Source organism: Rhinoraja longicauda, chromosome 24 (assembly GCF_053455715.1).
Source record: "Rhinoraja longicauda isolate Sanriku21f chromosome 24, sRhiLon1.1, whole genome shotgun sequence".
NCBI lineage: Eukaryota > Metazoa > Chordata > Chondrichthyes > Rajiformes > Arhynchobatidae > Rhinoraja > Rhinoraja longicauda.
Window position 1 is genome coordinate 903,467 of NC_135976.1, and position 23,424 is coordinate 926,890.

The 23,424-nt window shown below is 45.7% G+C and overlaps 1 protein-coding gene across 1 annotated transcript in view; it reads right to left on the reverse strand.

Annotated features, from left to right (window-relative positions):
* The window catches only part of kcnc4 (potassium voltage-gated channel, Shaw-related subfamily, member 4), a 45,652-nt gene that overhangs the window by 9,963 nt on the left and 12,265 nt on the right, over positions 1 to 23,424 (reverse strand). Inside the window, exon 2 of the mRNA XM_078420521.1 lies at positions 1,154 to 2,078. Coding sequence (XP_078276647.1) covers positions 1,154 to 2,078 — 925 coding nt within the window. The remainder of the gene's footprint in view (positions 1 to 1,153; positions 2,079 to 23,424) is intronic.

Genomic DNA, 23,424 nt, shown 5'->3' on the forward strand with positions numbered 1-23,424 from the left:
TTGTCTCACCTGGAAAGACTGTTTGGGTCCTTGGATGGTGAGGTAAAGGGACAGGTGTTGAATCTCGTGCGGTTGCAGGGGAAAGTGCCCGGGGTTGGGGTGGTTTGGGGAGGAAGGGATGAGTGGACCAGGGAGTTACGGAGGGAACGGTCTCTGTGGAACGCATATTTCGCCTGGGTAGTTTGCAGCCCAGTGGTATGAACATCAACTTCTCCAACTTTAGATAGCTCCTCTGTCCCTCCCTTCCCCATCTCCTTCCCAGATCTCTTTCTATCTTCCTGTCTCCACCTATATCCTTCCTTTGTCCCACCCCCCTGACATCAGCCTGAAGAAGGGTCTCGACCCGAAACGTCACCCATTCCTTCTCTCCCGAGATGCTGCCTGACCTGCTGAGTTACTCCAGCATTTTGTGAATAAATACCTGTCTTTGTCTTGTATATGCAATGACTGGGCAATATGAAAGTCCAAAGTCAAAGATTCACCATCCCTAGGGAGAAGAGTTGACTCCACCATCTCAAGTGGTCAGCCACTTTGTTGTGAGACCATGCTCCCTAATACCAGACTCTGCCCTACAGGAGAAACAAAGGATATTTATAAGGCAGAGATAGATAGATTCTTGATTACTACGGATGTCAGGGGTTTAAGAGGAGGAGGCAGGGGAATGGGGTTAGGAGGGAGAGATAGATCAGCCATGATTGAATGGAAAAGACGATGGGCTGAATGGCCTAATTCTGCTCCAATCACTTACGACCTTATGAGAAACCTCTGTCAGCTCTTTCCTATTGCTCCCTCTGAATCTGCAGTGTTTCCATGAGATTAACTTCACGTTCTGCTCCGCCTTCCCTCTTTACTTTTGATTGATTGAAAGATACAGCATGGAAACAGGCTCTTCGGCCCACCGAATCCACACCGACCATCATTCACCCATTCACACTAGTTCTATGTTATCCCACTTTCTCATCCACTCCCTACACACTAGGCAATTTACAGAGGTCGATTAACCTACAAATCCGGATGTGGGAGGAAACCAGGGTACCCGGAGGAAACCCACGTGCAAACTCCACACAGACAGCACTGGAGGTGAGGATTGAACTCAGGTCTCCAGTCTCCACCCTGACGAATGTGCTGAAAGGCTGCAGGATTGCGGTCCTACCTGAGTTGCTCGTGTCCGGTATGTGCTCAGTGGCGGGTGGTACATTGTCGTTGTGGGCGCTGCTGCCCTGGGAGCTGGCGTCTGGTTTGCACCGCTCTGTGGGCTTGTCTGGAGCCCCGGCAGGGATGTGCTTCCGCCGTTTCTTGGGCAGCTTCTGCTTGGCCATGGCCAGCGAGTAGTACATGCCAAAGTTGTTGACGATGACGGGCACGGGCATGGCGATGGTGAGGACGCCGGCCAGGGCACACAGTGCGCCCACCAACATGCCCGACCACGTTTGGGGAAACATGTCTCCGTAGCCCAGGGTCGTCATGGTGACCACCGCCCACCAGAAGCCGATGGGGATGTTTTTGAAGTGATTGGTACCCCGGCTGTTGGGATTCTCGCCAATCCTCTCAGCGTAGTAGATCATGGTGGCGAAGATGAGGACGCCCAAGGCCAGGAAGATGACAAGCAGGAGGAACTCGTTGGTGCTGGCGCGGAGCGTGTGGCCCAGGACCCTCAGTCCCACAAAGTGGCGTGTCAGCTTGAAGATGCGCAGGATGCGGACAAAACGCACCACCCGCAGGAAGCCCAGAACATCCCTCGCCGCCTTGGAGGACAAGCCGCGAAGAGCCTGCTCCAGGTAGAAGGGCAGAATGGCCACAAAGTCAATGAGGTTGAGCGTGTTCTTGACGAAGAGCAGCTTGTTGGGGCAGAAGATGATGCGGGCGAGGAACTCCAAGGTGAACCACACCACGCACACCCCTTCCACATACATGAGTGCCGGCTCCGTCTCCAGTCTGTACACCCTCACCGCCCGCGTGCTGTTCCCCACTCGCACGTAATCTGTCAAGTTCACAATCTTGTTGAAGGCCTCATGCGTCTCGAGGCAGAAGGCAGTGATGGACAACAGGATGAAAAAGAGGGACACAAAGGCAATACACTGCGGGAGAGAGACAGAGGAAATCAGGCAAAGATCAACAGTGCAAGAGCTTTAGAACATCATCATCACAAACATGGTCCCGACACAAAACATTGCCTATCTATGTCCTCCAGAGATGCTGCCTGACCTGCTGCGTTACACAAACGTGGAACAAAGGGGACTATGAAGGCATGAGAGAGGAGCTGGCCAAGGCAGACTGGAAAGAGATTCGAGCAGGAATGACGGTGGAACAGCAATGGCAGAAATTTCTGGGCATAATCCGGAAGACGCAGGATCATTTCATTCCAAAGAGGAAGAAAGATTCTAAAGGGAGTAGGAGACAACCGTGGCTGACAAGGGAAGTTAGGGATGGAAGAAAACTAAAACAAAAGATGTATAAGACAGCAAAGAGTAGCAGGAAGCCCGAGGATTGGGAAACTTTCATAGGACAACAGAAGGTAACAAAACGGGCAATAAGGGCTGAAAAGATGAAGTACGAGGGGAAGCTGGCCAAGAATATAAAGAAGGGCAGTAAAAGCTTCTTTAGACATGTTAAGAGAAAAAGAGTAGCAAAGTCAAATGTGGGTCCCTTGAAGACAGACATGGGTGAAATTATTATGGGTAACAAGGAAATAGCAGAAGAGTTGAACAGGTACTTCGGATCTGTCTTCACGAAGGAAGACACAAATAATCTCCCTGATGTACTAGAGGACAGAGGATCTAGGGGGGTAGAGGAACTGAAAGAAATTTGCATTAGGTGAGAAATAGTATTGGGTAGACTAATGGGACTGAAGGATGATAAATCCCCTGGGCCTGATGGTCTGCATCCTAGGGTACTCAGGGAGGTGGCTCTAGAAATAGTGGACGCATTGATGATCATTTTCCAATTTTCAATAGATTCAGGATCAGTTCCTGTGGATTGGAGAATAGCTAATGTTATCCCACTTTTCAAGAAAGGAGCGAGAGAGAAAACGGGGATTTACAGACCAGTTAGCCTGACTTCGGTGGTGGGAAAGATGCTGCAGTCAATTATTAAAGAGGTAATGACGGTGCATTTGGATAGCAGTAAAAGGATAAGTCCAAGTCAGCATGGGTTTATTAAAGGGAAATCATGCTTGACTAATCTTCTGGAATTTTATGAGGATGTGACAAGTAAAATGGATGAAGGGGAGCCAGTGGATGTAGTGTATCTAGACTTTCAGAAAGGCTTTGATAAGGTCCCGCACAGGAGATTGGTGAGTAAAATTAGAGCACATGGTATAGGGGGTAGGGTAATGACATGGATAGAAAATTGGTTGGCAGACAGGAAGCAAAGAGTAGGAATAAACGGGCCCTTTTCAGAATGGCAGGCAGTGGCGAATTGAGTGCCGCAAGGCTCAGTGTTGGGGCCTCAACTGTTTACTATAAATATTAATGATTTGGAAGAGGGAATTAGAAGCAACACTAACAAGTTTGCGGATGACACAAAGCTGGGTGGCAGTGTGAACTGTGAAGAGGATGTTTGGAGGTTGCAGGGTGACCGGGACAGGTTGGGTGAGTGGGCAGATGCAGTATAATATAGATAAATGTGAGGTTATCCACTTTGACGGTAAAAACAAGGAGGCAGATTATTATCACAATGGTGTTAGGTTAGGTAAGGGGGAGATGCAGCGAGACCTGGGTGTCCTTGTACACCAGTCACTGAAAGTTGGCGTGCAGGTACAGCAGGCAGTGAAGAAAGTATATGAGTAAAGAGGTTCTTCTGCAGTTGTACAGGGCCCTGGTAAGACCACATCTGGAGTATTGTGTACAGGTTTGGTCTCCTAATTTGAGGAAGGACATCCTTGTAATTGAGGCAGTGCAGCGTAGGTTCACGAGATTGATCCCTGGGATGGCGGGACTGTGATATGAGGAAATATTGAAAAGACTAGGCTTGTATTCACTGGAGTTTAGAAGGATGAGAGGGGATCTTATAGAAACATATAAAATTATAAAAGGACTGGACAAGCTAGATGCAGGAAAGATGTTCCCAATTTTGGGAGAGTCCAGAACCAGGGGGCACAGTCTTAGAATAAAGGGGAGGCCATTTAAAACCGAGGTGAGAAGGAACTTTTTCACCCGGTGAGTTGTGAATTTGTGGAATTCTCTGCCACAGAGGGCAGTGGAAGCCAAATCACTGGATGGATTTAAGAGACAGTTAGATAGAGCTCTTGGGGCTAGTGGAATCAAGGAATATGGGGAGAAGGCAGGCACGGGTTATTGATTGTAGACGATCAGCCATGATCACAATGAATAGTGGTGCTGGCTCTAAGGGCTGAATGGCCTCCTCCTGCACCTATTTTCTATGTTTCTATGTTTACTCCAGCACTTTGGGTTTTGTGCAAGGTTCCAGCACCTGCAGTTCCTTGTGTTGCCATCATAACAGATACTCTGGAATGGTGCCCTGGTTGGGAACCAATTGAATGGTATGCAGGATTTACATGGTGGATATCCGAGACTGAGGAGGCACTAGGAACTGCAGATGCTAGAATCTTGAACAAAACACAAGGTGCAGGGGGAGCTCAGCGGGTCTGGCAGCATCTGTGGAGGAAATGTACAGATGGCGTTTCAGGACTGGACCATCCCCAAAACCTCGCCTGTCCATTCCCTTCAAAGATGCTGCCTGACCCTCTGAGTTCCTCCAGCATTTAAGGAGGTTAGTTGGGTGTGTAACTGCACATGAAGTGAAATAATGAAAGGCCTGGATCGAGTGGATGTGGAGAAGATGTTTCCACCAGGGCACAGCCTCAGAATAAAAGGAAATGAGGAGGAATTTCTTCAGCCAGAGGGTGACAAATCTGGGGGCCAAGTCAATGGGTATTTTTAAAGTGGAGATTAACAAGCTCTAGATTAGTATGTTTGTCAAAGTTTATGGGGAGAAGGCAGGAGAATGAAGTTGAGAGGGAAAGATAGATCAGCCATGATTGAATGTCGGAGTAGACTCAATGGGCTGAATGGCCTAATTCTGCTCCAATGACTTATGAACATAAAACATAGAATGCGGTTAAATAGGTGGACTGAATCTATGTTACGGTAGGATTTGTGTGTGTGTGTGTGTGTGTGTGTGTGTGTGTGTGTGTGTGTGTGTGTGTGTGTGTGTGTGTGTGTGTGTGTGTGTGTGTGTGTGTGTGTGTGTGTGTGTGTGTGTGTGTGTGTGTGTGTGTGTGTGTGTGTGTGTGTGTGCCTGTGTGTGTGCGTGCGTGTGTGTGCGTGTGTGCGTGTGTGCGTGGTGTGTGTGCGTGCGTGCGTGTGTGGGGTGTGTGTGTGTGTGTGTGTGTGTGTGTGTGTGCGTGTGTGTGTGCGTGTGTGCGTGGTGTGTGTGCGTGCGTGCGTGTGTGGGGTGTGTGTGTGTGTGTGTGTGTGTGTGTGTGTGTGTGTGTGTGTGTGTGTGTGTGTGTGTGTGTGTGTGTGTGTGTGTGCACTCTGTGTGTATGTGTGTGTGCGTGCGCGTGTGTGTGTGTGGGTGTGTGCGTGCGCATGTGTGTGTGTGGTGTGTGTGCGTGCGTGTGTGTGTGTGGTGTGTGTGTGTGCGCATGTGTGTGCGTGGTGTGTGTGCGTGCGTGCGTGTGTGGGGTGTGTGTGTGTGGGTGTGTGTGTGTGCACTCTGTGTGTATGTGTGTGTGTGCGTGCGTGTGTGTGTGTGTGGGTGTGTGCGTGCGCATGTGTGTGCAGTGTGTGGGTGTGTGGGGTGCGTGTGTGTGTGTGTGGGTGTGGGCGTGCGTGCGTGCGTGCGTGCGTGCGTGCGTGCGTGCGTGCGTGCATGCGTGCGTGTAACAAATGAATTGACCAGCTTTGTTCACAAGCTTGTCTCTTCATCATCTCAATGATGTAACAAACAACAAAAATATACTTTTATAAAACACTCTAATTATAGCAAAATAGCCCTTTTCAAAGAATTAGATAGAGCAATATGTTCCTTTAGGATCTGTGCGAGTGTAATTTTCCTGTTATTACACATCGTGGAGTCAGCCATGTGAAAGAACTAAATCAACTCTGCTCAATCGAGGCATTTCAATGCTCTTACAGCCTGAACCAAGCTCACAACCGAGGCATATTATTAATTACAGCCTTTCCGATGGACAATAGCATCAGACAAGGTAGTTGGAGCAAAAGGTTTTTAAACTGGAGCAGCGGGTTGAGCTGCTGACTCACAACACCAGAGACCAGGGTTCAATCCTGACCCTGGGTGCTGAATGTGTGGAGTTTGCAGGCTCTCCGTGTGACCGCGTGGGCCTCCCACATCCCAAAGACGTGCAGGTGTATGGGTTAATTGGCCCTGTGTATATTGCCCCTAGTGTGTAGGGAGTGGATGAGAACGTGGGATAACATAGAATTAGTGTGGATGGGTGATCGATGGTCGGCATGGACTCAGTGGGCCGAAGGGCTGTTTCAATGCTATCAATTCAATTCCTCGTAATATGCAACTGTGTGCACACTTGCTGCAGTGCGGGGTCGGTGTACTTTGTGCAAATGGGCAGAGGCAATTTGTGTAGATACAAGGAGCATATAGTGTGTGACAGGTATTCACACTTGCACGAATACCAAACATGCAGCTTTCCGTAAAGTGAAAGGTGGTTTGCAAATTTTCTCAGCCAAGTATCTAATGTTCAGGAGCCTGTTAACTAAAAATCCCCAGTGATCAAAATACAACAATTATTCTGAGCACATGCGTTAAATCTGAACAGAGTTTGGGGAAAGATCTTAATAATGCCAGATGGAAGACACTTTATGTTTTTGATATCAATAGTGAATATTTGCCGAAGCTGGACACAAAATGCTGTTGTAACTCAGTGGGACAGGCAGCATCTCTGGAGAGAAGGAATGGGTGACATTTCGGGTCGAGACCCTTCTTCAAACTGATGTCAGGGGAGTGGTAGGTACAGAGATAATATGTAGTCGGAGACAGTAAGACTGGTGGGAGAACCGGGAAGGGGAGGGGATGGAGAGAGAGGGAAAGCAAGGGCTACTTGAAGTTAGAGAAGTCAATGTTCATTTTCACGCTGGGGTGTAAGATACCCAAGTGAAATATGAGGTGCTGTTCCTCCAATTTGTTCACTCTGACTTCACTCTGACAATGCAGGAGGCCCAGGACAGAAATGTCAGTGTGGGAATAGGAGGGGGAGTTAAAGTGTTGAGCAACCGGGAGATCAGGTAGGTTTAGGCGGACTGAGCGGAGCTGTTCAGCGAAATGATCGCGGAGCCCGCGCTTGGTCTCGCCGATATACAGGAGACCACTGCCACTGTATGTTTCTTTTTTTTTTCTTTTCCTAATCAGATGTGCAGCACTTTGGTCAACGTGGGTTGTTTTTAAATGTGCTATACAAATAAAATTGACTTGACTTGACTTGACACCTGGAACAGTGGATACAGTAGATGAGGTTGGAGGAGGTGCAAGTGAACCTCTGCCTCACCTGAAAAGACTGTCAGGGTCCTTGGATGGAGTCGAGGGGGGAGGTATAGAGGGGGGAGGTATAGAGGTAACAGGTGTTGCATCTCCTGCAATTGCAGGGGAAAGTACCTGGGGAACATTTGCAGAAGTGGGGATTGAGATACTGGTCTCCACCACCTCCCGTTCTAAGATAGAGGCTCTCACTCATCATCTGGGTCTCCAAATCAGGACAATGGGTGGAAGAGACCAGTATCCCAGTTCCTGCTTCTGCAAATGATTCATGATGGTGTCAGGATGTTAAATATCTTCTTCCTGCATGGTTAAGGGACCTGGGTGTGGATGATTGTGGATGATCAGCCATGATCACAATGGCTCGAAGGGCCAAGTGGCCTCCTTCTGCACTTATTGTCTATGTTTCTATGTTTCTATGGGAAATTTGCTTTTACCAAGCTAGAAAATATATTGGTGAAATTCATTACAAAATGATGATGCAGAACAGATGATGAACAGGTGATTGCAGCTGAACCAATTCTGAACCATTGACTGAACCTATCATCCCCAGTCATTGCCTGTGCCAATGTCCATCGTAAGCAGCAACAATCTACACAAGGAAATGCAGACGCTGGAATCTTCAGCAAAACACAAAAGTGCCGGAGGAACTCAGTGGGTTAGGCTGTATCTGTAGATATAATCAATATTTAGCTTTTCAAGCTGTAATACAAAGACATTAAGTTAAATGCCAACATTCCCTTAAATACTGCATAGCAAGGAACTGCAGATGCTGGTTTATACCGAAGTCAGACACAAAATGCTGGAGTAACTCAGAGGGTCAGGCAGCATCCCTGGAGAAAAGGAATAGGTGATGTTTTGGGTTGAGCCCTTCTTCAGCCTGAAAGACAGAGAAGCAATTTTATCTGGAGAGGTGCTGCTTGACCCGCTGAGTTACTCCAGCATTTGTGTCTATCTTCTCATTTATATACTGTGGCCTGTGCTTAGTCTGGGGCAGTACTGTCAAGAGATTAAACCAGAACAAGATAGAGTCCCAGTCTAACCTCACGGACATGATGTGCAGCCCACCGTGGCGCAGCGGTAGAGGCGCTGCCTTACAGCGCCACAGACGCTGATTCGATATTGACCACAGATACAGTCAGTACGGAGTTCATACATTCTCCCTGTGACTGTGTGGGATCTCCGGTTTCCTCCCATATTCCAAAGACGTACAGGTTAATTGGCATTGGTAAAATTGTAAATTGTCCCTAGTGTGTACGATAGTGTTTGTGTATGGGTGATCACTGGTCGGTGCGGACCAATAGAAACATAGAAAAATAGGTGCAGGAGTAGGCCATTCAGCCCTTCGAGCCAGCACCGCTAACCAATATGATCATGGCTGATCAGCAAAAATCAATACCCTGTTCCTGCTTTTTCCCCATATCCCTTGATTCCTTTAGCCCTAAGAGCTAAATCTAACACTCTCTTGAAAACATCCAGTGAATTGGCCTCCACTGCCTTCTGAGGCAGAGAATTCCATAGATTCCAACTCTTTGGATGAAGAAACTTTTCCGTCCTAAATGGCCCATCCCTTATTCTTAAACTGTGACCCCTGATTCTGTACTCCCCCAACATTGGGAACATTTTTCCAGTCCAATCCTTTAAGAATTTTATATGTTTCTAGAAGATCCCCTCTCATCCTTCTAAATTCCAGTGAATACAAGCCCAGTCGACCCATTCTTTCATCATATGTCAGTCCCGCCATCCCAGGAATTAACCTGGTGAACCTACGCTGCGCTCCCTCAATAGCAATAATGTCCTTCCTCAAATTAGGAGACCAAAACTGCACACAATACTCCAGGTGTGGTCTCACCAGGGCCCTGTACAACTGCAATAGGGCCTCCTTGCTCCTAAACTCAACTCCTCTCGCAATGAAGGGCAACATGCTTACTTTCAGTGACTGATGTACAAGCACACCCAGGTCTCGTTGCACTTCCCCTTTTCCTAATCTGACCATTCAGATAATAATCTGCCTTCCTGTTCTTGCCACTAAAGTGGATAACCTCACATTTATCCACATTATACTGCATCTGCCATGCTTCTGCCCACTCGCCCAACATATCCAAGTCACCCTACTGCCTCAGAGTATCCTCCTCGCAGCTCACACTGCCACCCAGCTTTGTGTCATCCGCAAAAATGTCACATTTAATTCCCTTGTCTAAATCGTTAATATATATTGTTAACTGGGGTCCCAGTACTAAGCCTTGCGGCACCCCACTAGTCACTGACTGCCATTCTGAAAACTCCTACTCTTTGCTTCCTGTCTGCCAACCAGTTCTCTATCCATGTCAACACCCTACCTCCAATACCATGTGCGATTGACCAAAGGGCCTGTTTCCGAGCTGTATCTCTAGAGTGTAAAAGTCAAAATTCTAAAAACACTGGCAATAACGCATCACTCCCAGACCAGCTCTGTGCTTGCATTGAACAGAAGGGCAGAACAAAGCAGGACCAGCAACAGATGACCAAGGAAGGATGGAGGCCACAATGGCCCATTGTTGGCTGGCGAAGAGGAGATAACGAAGGGATACATGGATGCGAACACTAGAACTAGTCGGACAATCATGGTGGGGGAGAGGGGGAATTGCAAGGGTTATGTGAAATTGGAGAAAGCCTATTGAGATATGACTTCTAAGGTGGTAAAAGTGATTCCAAAAGTTCAGTTCTCTTCATGAATCTTTGTTTGGCAAAGTTTGCTCTTGTATGGCAAGGACACAAGAGTTGTTTATCATTCATCAATCGATTTCTAATATTTGTGCAGATTTAAACTAGTAATATTGGAATTTGTTCAAAGGGCAACCTGTATGATATCTCTGAATGGCAAATTAAATCTGGGAACAGCAGTCATGTTGAAAACACCAGGAATGAAGCTCTTGAATATCCAGATAAAGACTTGCCTGGGAATCACCAGCAAAGGAGTTGGGAGAAGGACAGGGAAAGAGTGAGAGGGGGAGGGAGAGAGGGGGTGAGGGGGAAAGGGGGAGAGGGAGAGGGAGAGGGGGAGTGGATGAGGGGAGAGAAAGAAAAATGTGTGAGTGAGAGGGGAGAGAAAGAAAGAGAAAGATAGAGAAAGGGAAATAGAGATAGACAAAATAAGTAAGAATAATATAGAGCCATGGCACGGTGGCGCAGCGGTAGAGTTGCTGCCTTACAGCGAATGCAGCGCCGGAGACTCAGGTTCGATCCGACTACGGGCGCCGTCTGTACGGAGTTTGTACGTTCTCCCCGTGACCTGCGTGGGGTTTCTCCGAGATCTTCGGTTTCCTCCCACACTCCAAAGAGGTACAGGTATGTAGGTTAATTGACTGGGTAATGTGTAAAAATTGTTCCTAGTGTGTGCAGGATAGTGTTAATGTGCAGGGATCGCTGGGCGGCGCGGACCCGGTGGGCCGAAGGGCCCGTTTCCGCGCTGTATCTCTAAATCTAAAAAAATCTAAATCTACGGAATAAAAAAGAGAAATATATGCAGGACAAGACAAGAGAAACAGAGATTGTGAAACTGAGAATGTGGGAAAGCATGTTAAAGAAAAAATATAAAAGGCTGTAAGGAATGTAAGAGCATGAGAAGTGGCACATGAGAAGTGGCACATGAGAAGTGGCACATGAGAAGTGGCACATGAGAAGTGGCACATGAGAAGTGGCACATGAGAAGTGGCACATGAGAAGTGGCACATGAGAAGTGGCACATGAGAAGTGGCACATGAGAAGTGGCACATGAGAAGTGGCACATGAGAAGTGGCACATGAAACACTGGAAATAGAGCAATAAATGTTAACTTTTACATCAAGTTGAATTTATTATATGAGATGCTCATTAAATGTTGAGTTAATAGTTCTGAACTCTAGCCCCACTAAATAAAACGGCTGATTATTCCCTATGCTGTTGTCACTAATCGGTAAAAGGCAAGATAATGGTGAAGGCTTCTTCCTGGCACAGCAGGTGAGTGAAAACAGAAAGTGCATGGAAATTTCTCCTTGAAAAAATGCAAAACTGAAGCACATTGACCCAAATGCCAAGGATATCATCAGCTTCTCACCTGTAATTTCCTGTTGCAATGAGATGGAGCAAAGGTTTATCTTTACTGTAGTTTCAAGGCTGAAACCACTCATTTATGCCACTAATTCAGGAAGTGCACATTTTTTTTAAAGTGCCAACCCGAAACGTCATCTATCTGTTCCCTCCACAGATGCTGCCTGACCCATTCAATTCCTCCAGCACTTTGCTTTTTGTTTGATTCTAGCACTTGCAATTTCTTGTGCCCCATGGACTAAAGGAGGTGGGAGCCCAAAATGTGAAGCAAGAAAAAAATGCCTGGCAGGTCAAGCAGACCCTCATTTGCAAAGAAAAAGAGGGTGTGAGAAAGCAACAGGCTGAGTTAGAGTCATAGCTCAAGGGTGATACAGACAGAGAAATCAAGTGACCTTCAGTCATAGAAGTCAATATTGAGTGGAGAGGGCTGCAAAGTGCCAGGAGGGAGATGAGGAGTTGTGTTGGACCTCACTGTACATACAGTGTTGGAGGCACAATCAACAGCTGAGAGAGCAAGTGGGATGGAGGATAAAGGAGTATTTGACCAGAAACATTCCTCTGCTCCTCTTCCCACAGATGCTGCCTGACTGCTGTGTATTTACAGTATTTCCATTTTTATTTCAGTCATACAGCATGGAAACAGGCCTTTCAGCCCAACCTGCCCATGCTGACCAACATGCCCCATCTACACTCATTCCACCTGCCTGCTTTCGTCCCATATCCCTTTAAACATTTCTTATCCATGTGATTGTCCAAGTGTCTTTTAATGGTTGTTATAGTACCTAATTTTAGGTTTCCGCCATCAGCAGTTTTTTTTGCTTGCCTGTTAATTCAGTTTTTCTCTCTCTGCAGATGCTACCTGACCAGCTATATATTTCCAGCTGTTTATCCCCTTTGCTCGTGACCTAGTTACAAGCAAACTATTCGATTCTGGCCCTCAGTTTCACCAGTGCCACCTCCTGCTTTGTCAGTCCTGGTGCTCACAGCCGTTCACACCCTCCAACCTTGCAGATAGATCATGGGGTATCTCTTTCCAATCACAGATGGTAATGGGTTTGGACAACATGACAGAGTTGTAACCTGCATCAAAACTCGAGCGCGATCCCAACATGACAAGTTGGATCGAGGCACTGTTCCAATACATTACATTTAGCAGTGTCTGTATTGCAATTCAGCCCCGAGGCATGTATGGCACAGTTCACCTGTTTATTGATAGTCTCCAGTCTCCGGCAGCCATGTGATCTGATTGACCGTCCAGTTCTTTGCTCTTCTCCTCGCCAGCTGTGGAGCTGGGGGATTGCTTCAGGACGACCACATCGAACATTGCGATCATGCTCAAGCCTCTTGGCAGGAGCAAAGGCATCGTACGCTCCGAGTCTGGGAACAATCCTGCCTTGTGTACCACCTGCTCCCTGTATGGTACCACAGAGAGTGGTCGACACAGCCCAGTCCAACACAGGTACTGACCTCCCCACCATCAAAGGGAGCTACAAGAGGTGCTGCCTCAAAAAGGCTGCCACCACTCTGGCCACACTCTCATTCCACTGCCACGATCGGGAAGATGGTACAGGAGGAGCCTGAAACACAACCTCCAGGTTGAAGAACACCTTCCTCCTCGTAACCTTCAGTCTCTTGAACACTGCACAACACTAACCACAACAACTGTGTTCTTCTATGGACTTTGTCTTTTGTCACACTACGGACATATACATATTATGGTTATCTAGTATTTCGGTTATTATGTTATTGTACTGTTGATTAGTTTGTATTATTGGTGTGTTATTGCATTTATGGATCTGTTAAGCTTCAACAAGCAATGAATTGCATTATTCAGCGGTCGACACATCTGACAATTAAACGCTCTTGACTCTTCATTCCTTTCTCTTTTCCGGGGCTCACATCTTCCCTTCCTTCTTTAATCTCCACTCCTTTAAACCCAACTTTTAAGATCTTTACTTCCTCCTGTATTTTGACCACGTTCTTTCTCACAATGACAATGTCCTACAGGAATCTTTGCAAGGTCAATGTTCAATCTTGGCCCTTTCTCTGAGGATTTTGTCTGCGCTCAAGGTTTTTACGATTATATCCGACTCTAATACATGATCTATGCTATCACCCAAACCTGAGCTGCCTTAACAGAGATGCCCACACTTGCGGCAATTTGTTGAAGTGCAATCCCATGTTCCAAAGAAGAGCAGTCATAATATTTCACCTCTGAAACTACTCCTGAGAGCTAGCATTTGAGGATAAATGATCACGGAACAATACACCACATTCAATGTCCCCATCATTGATAACCAGATCAAACAGTCCCTCATATAACCAGACCACCGGCGTCACGGTGGCGCAATGGTAGAGTTGCTGCCTCACAGAACCAGTGACCCAGGTTTGATCCTGACTATGGGTGCTGTCTGTGCGGAGTTTATGCGTTCCTCCTGTGACCATGTGGGTTTTCTCTGGCTGCTCCGGTTTCCTCCCACACTCCAAAGACGTACAGATTTATAGGTTAATTGGCTTCGGTAAAAATTGTAAATTACCCCTAGTGTGTAGGATAGTGTTAGTGTACTTGGTGTGTCAAAGGGCCTGTTTCCACGCTGTATATCTAAAGTCCAAAGACCAATAACTAAGGTATATTGATAATATACTTTGAAGTGTAGGAGGCTGACAAGTGTTGGAGGTGTACAAGATCATGAGAGGCATGGATAAAGTGAACATTCACAGTCTGTTTCGCAGGCTAGAGGGTTCTATAACTAGAGGGCACAGGCTTATGTTAGGAGGGGAGAGATTTAAGAGGGACCTCCGTGGCAACTTTTTCACTCAGAGGATAGTCCTTATCTGCCAAAGGAAGTATAGAAGTGGATACAATTATGACTTTTTTAAGACATTTGGACAAATATATGGATATCAATGGTTTAGAGGAATATGGGGCAAATGCAGACCAATGGTACGAACCCAGAATGCCAACTTGGACAAGGTGGGCGAATGGTCTGTTTCCGAGCTGTACAGTTCAATGACTATTACTTCATTAAGATCTAATTGGCTTACTCTGTTAGGATGTTTTGTTTATTTAGTTGTGCACTTCCTAAATTGGTAACACACTGTAATCATTGTTAGAGTGTTTGCCAAACAACAGGTATGGACTTGGAATCAACATTTCACTCAGTTAATCTGAAATGAAGCACCTCGATGCGATGAATAGCTTGTTGGGTCTTTTGTCTTGTTTTCCAGTGAGATGGACTAGTGTAGACAGATGGAGACAGGTGGTCACTGAGAAATAAAGGGCCAGACTATTCATTTAATTGCACAATCTACACCCTTAATCCATACAGGAAATCAAAATAAGAGTAAACAAGTGTGTATTAAATGATTTGTTATTGATTTGATAAGTCAGAGTTGAACCAGTGGTTACCAACTCTTGTTGGCACCATTCCTGGAGAATGATCAGGTAACATTTGAACATTTGCCAATTAACTTTATAGTGTGAGCATACATGATTTCCAAATCTCAGAATTGTCCAAAACTGTATTTTTTTAGAGCACAAGAACAGGCCCTTCGCCCCACAATGTCCATGAGGTAACCTAATCTCCTCTGCCAGCACATGATCCATGTCCTCCCATTCCCTGCATATCCATGTGCATACCCAAAGTCTCTTAAACACCACTATCGTATCTGCCTCCACCATCACTCCTGGCAGCATGTTCTACCCACCACTCTGTGTGTAAAAAAACACCTCCTTTAAACTTTACCTCTATCACCTTAAAGCTATGCTGTCCCATCTTTGACATTTCCACCTGGGATAAAGGTTCTGTTTGTCCACCCCATCAATGCTTCTTAAAATTCTATATACCTCGATCAGATCTCCCATCAGCCTCTGAAGCTCCAGAGAAAACAATTCATGTGTGTCCAACCTCTCCTTATAGTGAATGCCCTCTAATCCAGGCAGCATTCTCCACTGCACTATCTCCAAAACTTCCCCACCCTTCCTGAAATGGCATGACAATATTTTCATATTTGCAGCTTTAGGTTTAGGTTTAGATTTATTATTGTCACGTGTACAGTGAAAAGATTTGTTTAACATACTGTCCAACCAGATCAGATAATACCAAACATAAATACAATCATCAAAGGTTAGTACAATAGGTAAAGCAAAGGTTAGTACAATAGGTAAAGCAAAGGAGATGATGCAGAGGGCAGAACATACTTCTCAAAGGAAGTGATATTGCACATCATGTCATTGCTGGTGTTCTGATCAATCCCATTGCTTCTGCCCTTTTTTTTTACACATGCCAATAACATGCCCTCTTTCCCCTCACCCCTATCCCCTTCCCACACATATCTCTCCCTCTGCTTTATATTTAACTCCACCGCTTCTCCCCTTATGTTGCACCATTTTGTCTCCTTTTCATCCCTAGAATTTGTCACTTACTGCACCGATCTGCTAATCACCCCCCTCACCAGTATCCACCTATCACTTGCCAGGCTTTGTCACATCTCCACCTCACTGTTCTAGCTGTCTCCACCCTACAATCAATCTGAAGAAGGGTCTCGATCCGAAACGTAGTCTAGCCTTTCCTACCACAGTTGCTGTCTGACCAGCTGAGTTCCTCCTGCACTTTGTGTTTTGCAATTAATGGATTAGGTTGTTGGACAAAACTGTGACAAATGGTTTTCAATTTTGGTCAATCTAAGTTCATCTACTTTAGATAGAAATAGAACAACTGAATGTTCTAAATAATGAAATCTAGTCCCTCTGGAGAACCAAAATGAATAAACAACGATGTTTTTGACATGTCTGTCTATACTATTAACATTATTAGAAAACTGTGGGGTCGAAGCCATGTCTGAGCTGTACAAAGCCTGGTTAAATCACACCTATGATGTTGAGGATTTATTGAACATGAGGAGAAATTTATGTAAGTTAAGTTATGAGGAGAGATTACCGAAACTATGGTTGCTATGAAATTTAGAATGTAAAAGTTATAAATTTATAAATTCAAAAATTATAGGAGCAGAATTAGGCCATTCGGCCCATCAAGGTTCCTCCAAGGATGTCAGGTACAAGATGGGACAGTCTCACAGATTCCACGAATGCTCCATGTTGATGTTGTTATCTTTCAAAGCATAGATGAACCATCGGAAACTATTATAGACACAAAATGCTGGAGTAACTCAGCGGAACAGGCAGCATCTCTGGTGAGAAGGAAACGTCACCCATTACTCCAGCATTTTGTGTCTATCTTTGATTTAAACCAGCATCTGTCGTTCCTTCCTACACATCAGAAACTCTTGTTACAGTGCAATCTTGGGACAATCAAAATGACCAGAGTGAAACTTTCTTTCTTTTACCAGTGAATAGTTTGCCTTCCACTCCACTAGATGCTACATAGAGTTGACATTGGAGATAGGTGGAAGCATGTAATTGAGTTGGCATATAACTTCCCCTTCAACTCATCTAATTTAATTCTTTGCACGACATAAACCAGACAAATTTGCCTCAAAATTGCTTCAGTCTGTAAAGAAAAGTGGCTTTCAGTCAACATTTCCTAATGTGTACATCATTCTCAGACCCTTCCTGACCCTGCCAGCCACGGCTTCTGAAAGAGGACGCATATTTTCCACAGTTCAAAAGCCAAGAACCAGCCTGTGATGCGAGTGCCATGAGGTGCCCGACCGTGGAGTTTCTGATGACAGCTGAATTGGAATGGTGCAATCAATGGACTATAATGACATGGTGCATGATGGTTTCTCTCTCAAACCTTGGAGGACAACAGTCATTTAAACGGCAAGACGTATAATCTCATGAGATTTCATGCGTTAATATTTTGTCACATTTTCGTTATGTCATTGTGTGATTTAAAATATCCGATGCAGAGGCAGAGTAGAACCACCTCTTGTGCCTGTTCCACTAGGTCTCAGCTTGAGGTTGAGGTCTATCACCTCAACACTATCTTCCTGCTTTGATTCTCAACAACCAGAAATAGATGAACTTCAGTTTTGAATGAAGTAGGTGACTGAATCTGTATTCATATGCTGTACTGGTCTGTTTCTATGAATAGGAAATGTTTAGAGGTATATGGGCCTTTTGCTGGCAAATGGGACTGGCTTGGATGGGGTATTTTGGTCTAAAATTTTGGTATTGAAAATTGGTATGGAAAGATTGAAAAGACTGGGCTTGTATTCACTGGAGTTTAGAAGGATGAGAGGGGATCCGATTGAAACATATAAAATTATAAAAGGACTGGACAAGCTAGATGCAGGAAAAATGTTCCCAATGTTGGGAGAGTCCAGAACCAGGGGCCACAGTCTTAGAATAAAGGGGAGGCCATTTAAAACTGAAGTGAGAAGGAACTTTTTCACCCAGAGTTGTGAATTTGTGGAATTCTCTGCCACAGAGGGCAGTGGAAGCCAAATCACTGGATGGATTTAAGAGAGAGTTAGATAGAGCTCTCGGGGCTAGTGGAATCAAGGGATATGGGGAGAAGGCAGGCAAGGGTTATTGATTGTGGATGATCAGCCATGATCAAAATGAATGGCGGTGCTGGCTGGAAGGGCCGAATGGCCTCCTCCTGCACATATGTTCTATGTTTCTATGTAAATGGACAAGATGGACTGAAGGGCCTGTTTCCGTGCTGTGTGGCTGTGATGCTATGAGCATCTGCAGCCCCTGAGATGAAGAACAGCAAAAATTCACCGCCTATGAAGTGAAGAACCTTCTCCTCATCTCCATCCTAAATGATCTTCCCCTTATTTTGGAGACAGTGGCCATTAGTCCCAGACCCCACAAACAGGTGAAACACTCTGTGCACTGCCTTGTCAAGTGCTCCAAGAACGATACAACTTTCTCCTTCAAATCTCAGGGAGAAAGCACTCAGCATTTCAGGTCAACAACCCTCCCTCAGAACAGGGGAGAGTGAAGGCTTGACATTGTTCAAAGCAAAGCCAGGTGAGGGGGAAAGAAGAGGGGGAATCACTGGTGGGTAGAGGGAATTGAGTTGCAAGAACAAAGACCAGATGAGATGGGGAATACCAATCAGTACATTCTCCAATCAATACTGACTGTTATTTTTAAGCCTGGGATTAAGGGATTCAGAATGGTCCATATTTATCTTAAAGCACTTTGCTGTGCTTTATTTACTAATGCAGGATGTAAATCATGTTGCAGCTCAATGTGCCAACTCTATCTGGTTCATTCATATTTAGAATGGAATGTGGAGGGTCACTAATGTTCTGTTTGTCCAAGGACCCAAAATACCTCAATCCAAAGTTGCCTCACTCTAGTTTATTGTCCATGAACTCAAAGGTTCCTCAATCTGTGAAACTCCCTCTTGTTTTATTCAGGGACTCAGTTCCCACCACCTTTCCCAATGAACGATTTGGAAGATAGACACAAAATGCTGGAATAACTCAGCGGACTGGCAGCATCTCTGGAGAGAAGGAATGGCCGATATTTCGGTGCGAGACCCTTCTTCAGACTGGTTAGGGATAAGGGAAACGAGACATAGAGATGGTGGAACAGCATGGTGGAGACAAAGAACAATGAATTAAAGATATGCATAAAAGTAACGATGATAAAGGAAACAGACCATCGTAAGCTGCTTGTATGGTCAAAATGAGAAGCTAGTGCGACTTGGGTGGGGGAGGGATGGAGAGAGAGGGAATGCCGGGGCTACCTGAAGTGGGAGAAATCAATATTCATACCACTGGGCTGTAAACTGCCCAAGCGAAATATGAGATGCTGTTCCTCCAATTTGCGTTTTGCCTCACTCTGACAATGGAGGAGACTGAGGACAGAAAGGTCTTTGTTGGAATAGGAGGGAGAATTAAAGTGTCCAGCAACCGGGAGATCAGGTTGGTTCACGTGGGCTGAGCGAAGGTGTTCGGCGAAACGATCGCCCAGTCTGCGTTTGGTCTCGCCGATGTATAAGAGTCCACATCTTGAACAACGGATACAGTAGATGAGGTTGGAGGAGGTGCAAGTGAACCTCTGCCTCACCTGAAAGGACTGTCTGGGTTCCTGGACAGAGTCGAGGGAGGAGGTATAGCGACAGGTGTTGCATCTTCTGCGGTTGCAGGGGAAGGTACCTGGGGAGGGGGTGGTTTGGCATGTTCTAGCGTGGAACACCTCATCTTGGGCGCAGATGCGGCATAGATGGATGAATTGGGAGTAGGGGGCAGAGTCTTTGCAGGAAACGGGGTGGGAAGAAGTGTAGTCAAGATAGTTGTGGGAGTCAGTGGGTTTGTCATAGTCGTCAGTCAATAGTCTATTTCCTGTGATGGAGTTTGTGAGATCAAGAGGAGGTGTCTGAGATGGTCCAAGTAAATTTGAGTGCAGGATGAAAATTGGTGGTGAAGTTGATGAAGTCCATAAGTTCTGGATGGGTGCAGGAGGTAGCACCGATGCAGTCATCAATGTAACGGAGATAGAGTTCGGGGTTAGGGCCAGTGTACGCCTGGAACAGGGATTGTTCAACGTACTCTACAAAGAGGCAGGCATAGCTGGGGCCCATGCTGTGCCCACAGCTATGCCCTGGACTTGTAAGCTTTGGAATACTGATATCCTTCTAAGTGATAACATTTCTCCATGTACCCTGTCTTTGAGCAGTGATTAAGAATGCTGACCTGCCAAGTGGAAATGTTTTTTCTCTATCTATAAGGCGTATGAAATCGTGAATGGAAGAGATAGAGTGATTGCACAGTCTTTTCCCCAAGGTAGGGAAATCAAGAACCAGAAGACATAGTTTTAAGCTGAGAGGGGAAAAAATTCATAATGCATATATGGAATGAGCCACTAAAGGAGGTAGTTGAGGAAGGCACTGTAACAACTTTTAAAGGACACTTGGACAAGTACATGGATAGGAAAGGTTTAGAGGGATATGGGTCAAACGCAAAGCAATTGTACTAGCTTATTGCTGTATTCTTTTCAACACAGGAGTTCAGAGGCCTTGAACAAATAAGCAAGGACTAGTCTCTCCCCGGTCATTCCCTTTTCTCCCCACTCCCATCAGGCAAGAGATACAGAATTCTGAGAACGCATACCTCCAGTTTCAGGGACTGTTTCTTCCCAGTTGGTATCAGGCAACTGAGCGGTCCTCTCATCAGCTGGAGTGCGGTCCTGGCCTCCTATCCACCTCATTGGAGACCTTTGAACTATCTTTAAATGGACTTTATCGGACTTTATCTGCGTCTAAATGTTGCACCCTTTATACGTGCACAGTGGACAGCTTGATTGTAATCATGTATGGTCTTTTCTTTCACTGGATAGCATGCAAACAAAAGCTTTTCACAGTACCTTGGTACGTGTGACAATAATCAACTAAACAAAGCAGCAATGGAACAGGCCCTTCGGCCCACAATGACTGTGCACACAAGATGCCAAGTTAAACTAATCTCCTCTACCTGCACATGATCCACATCCCTCCACATCCATGTGCTATCGAAAAGCCTCTTAAACGTCACTCTTGTATCTGCCTCCACCACCATGCCTGTGGAATTTAAACTAACTATTTAAACTAAACAAGATGCAAGCATCAGTAATGGTGACAATAAACTATGGAATTATCTGGAAAATCCTCTTGATGCACAAATATGGAGGCGAAAATATGCTTTGCTTACTTGGTACTTGGTCCTGGTTGCATGCAAAACAAGAATGTCGCTGTACCTAGGTAGACGGGACAACAACATACCATTGAACCGTTGAATGTGACTCCAGACCCATAACTATGTAGCTGACTCTTGGCTACTCCTTGGTTCAGGTTTATGGTTGTCACGTGTACCGAGGTACAGGGAAAATGTTTATTCTCCAGTCAGATGATAATACTATAAATCGATACAATTAAGCCAAACTCAAGTACAACAGGTAAAGCAAAGGGAAAGTTACAGAGTGCAGAATATAGTTCTCAGCATTGCAGCGCACCATAGACAAAGTCTAACGTCCGCAATGGGCTGGAGGTGAATCAGACAGCACCCTCTGAGATGGTCCAGCCAGCTATTGTGGTCAAGGACAAATATAAATGGGTCATGAATTAGTTGGACAGGTGGGTAATGGACAGAGATGGGTAATGAATTCTGTTCTTGCAGAAATTACCACAATTGGTGAAGGAATATTTTAAAACTGTTAAATTTTAGAACTCTCTAACATAATTTACAGACTTGATAATACTGCCCTATAAAGAATAAAACTGAACTACAGAGGTTGTGTGTTAAATCAGCCTTTGTCATTTTCTACCAGACAACACAGGTTCTCAGCAATGTGGAAAGTAATTTCTCTGGTCTTGAGAATGGGCAGGTGTAAATCAGGTTCGGATGTTGCAGTATAAACCGTCGATAATGAGTCAAGGGTCAGCAATGATTCACCCTCTTGGAATAAATCAAACAATTTCAAATGTCAAAAGACATTGTTTGCATTATAAGCCCCTGTAAATTATTAGTGACCAGCTGCCTTGGACTGTTCTTCACACACACTGCACTACCCAATGGTAGCCACATTCACACAGACGCCAAACCTACAGGTGAAGTAAGCAAGATGCTGTGTGTAGCCAGGACTCCATGGTATGTAGAGTGTTTGTCTACAACACAACACCATACACACACACACACACACACACACAGACACAAACACACACACAGCCACACACACACCATACACACACACACCGACACACACAAACACACAGACAGACACAAACACACACACAGCCACACACACACCATACACACTCACACACACCAACACACACAGACAGTCACACACACACAACCATACACACACAGCCTTACATACACACACACACACAGCCATACACACACAGCCTTACATACACACACACACACAGCCATACACACACAGCCACACACACACAGCCATACACACACACACACACAGAGCCTTAAATACACAGCCATACACACACAGCCACATACACAGACAGACAGACACACACAGCCATACACATGCACACACTCCCACACACAGACAGCCACACACATAACCGCAAACACACACACACACACACAGCCACATACACACACACACACACTCACACACACACTCACACACACACAGCCACATACACAGCACATACACACAGCCACATACACACAGCCACATACACACAGCCACATACACACACACACACACACGCAGAGACACGCACATACACAGCCACAGATGCAGTCACACACACAGACTGCAACACACACAGCCACACACACACACAGCCTTACCCACACACACACACACAACACACACACAGCCACACACACACACACACACACACACACACACACACACACAGCCACACACACAGCCACACACACACACACACAGCCAACCACACACACACACACACACAGACAACACGTTTGGTGTTCGGTGTTGTCATTAATTCTCATCTGGCTCCACACAGCTCTGCTAACACATGCAAGGTGAAAGACAGAGAGAAGAGCCATTGCTAATATAAGACGACAGAGTGAACTAGATAAAAGGAGAGAATGCTCATGAGTGGAAACGCTGTCAGATCAGCAATGAACATAAAAGGAACTCCGAAGCCTTTCATAAACACATCACCAGTGAGAGGGCCGTGAAAGGCAGCAGCCAGTTAGAGTTTCAAACAGCGACACTTTTCTTGGTGAACATAAATACGGCCTGAACCCTTCATTATAATGTAGCAGGAAAGGAGCACAGGGCAGAGGGACCCACGGTCACCTTCAGAAAAGGTGTGAGGTACAGGAGCCGCTGCCTCACAGCATCAGAGATCCGGATTTGACCCTGGCTCAGGTGCAGTATGTGTGGAGTTTGCATGTTCTTCCTGTGACCACGTGGGTTTCATCCGGGTGCTCCGGTTTCCTCTCACATTCCAGAGACGTGCAAGTTTGTGGGTTACT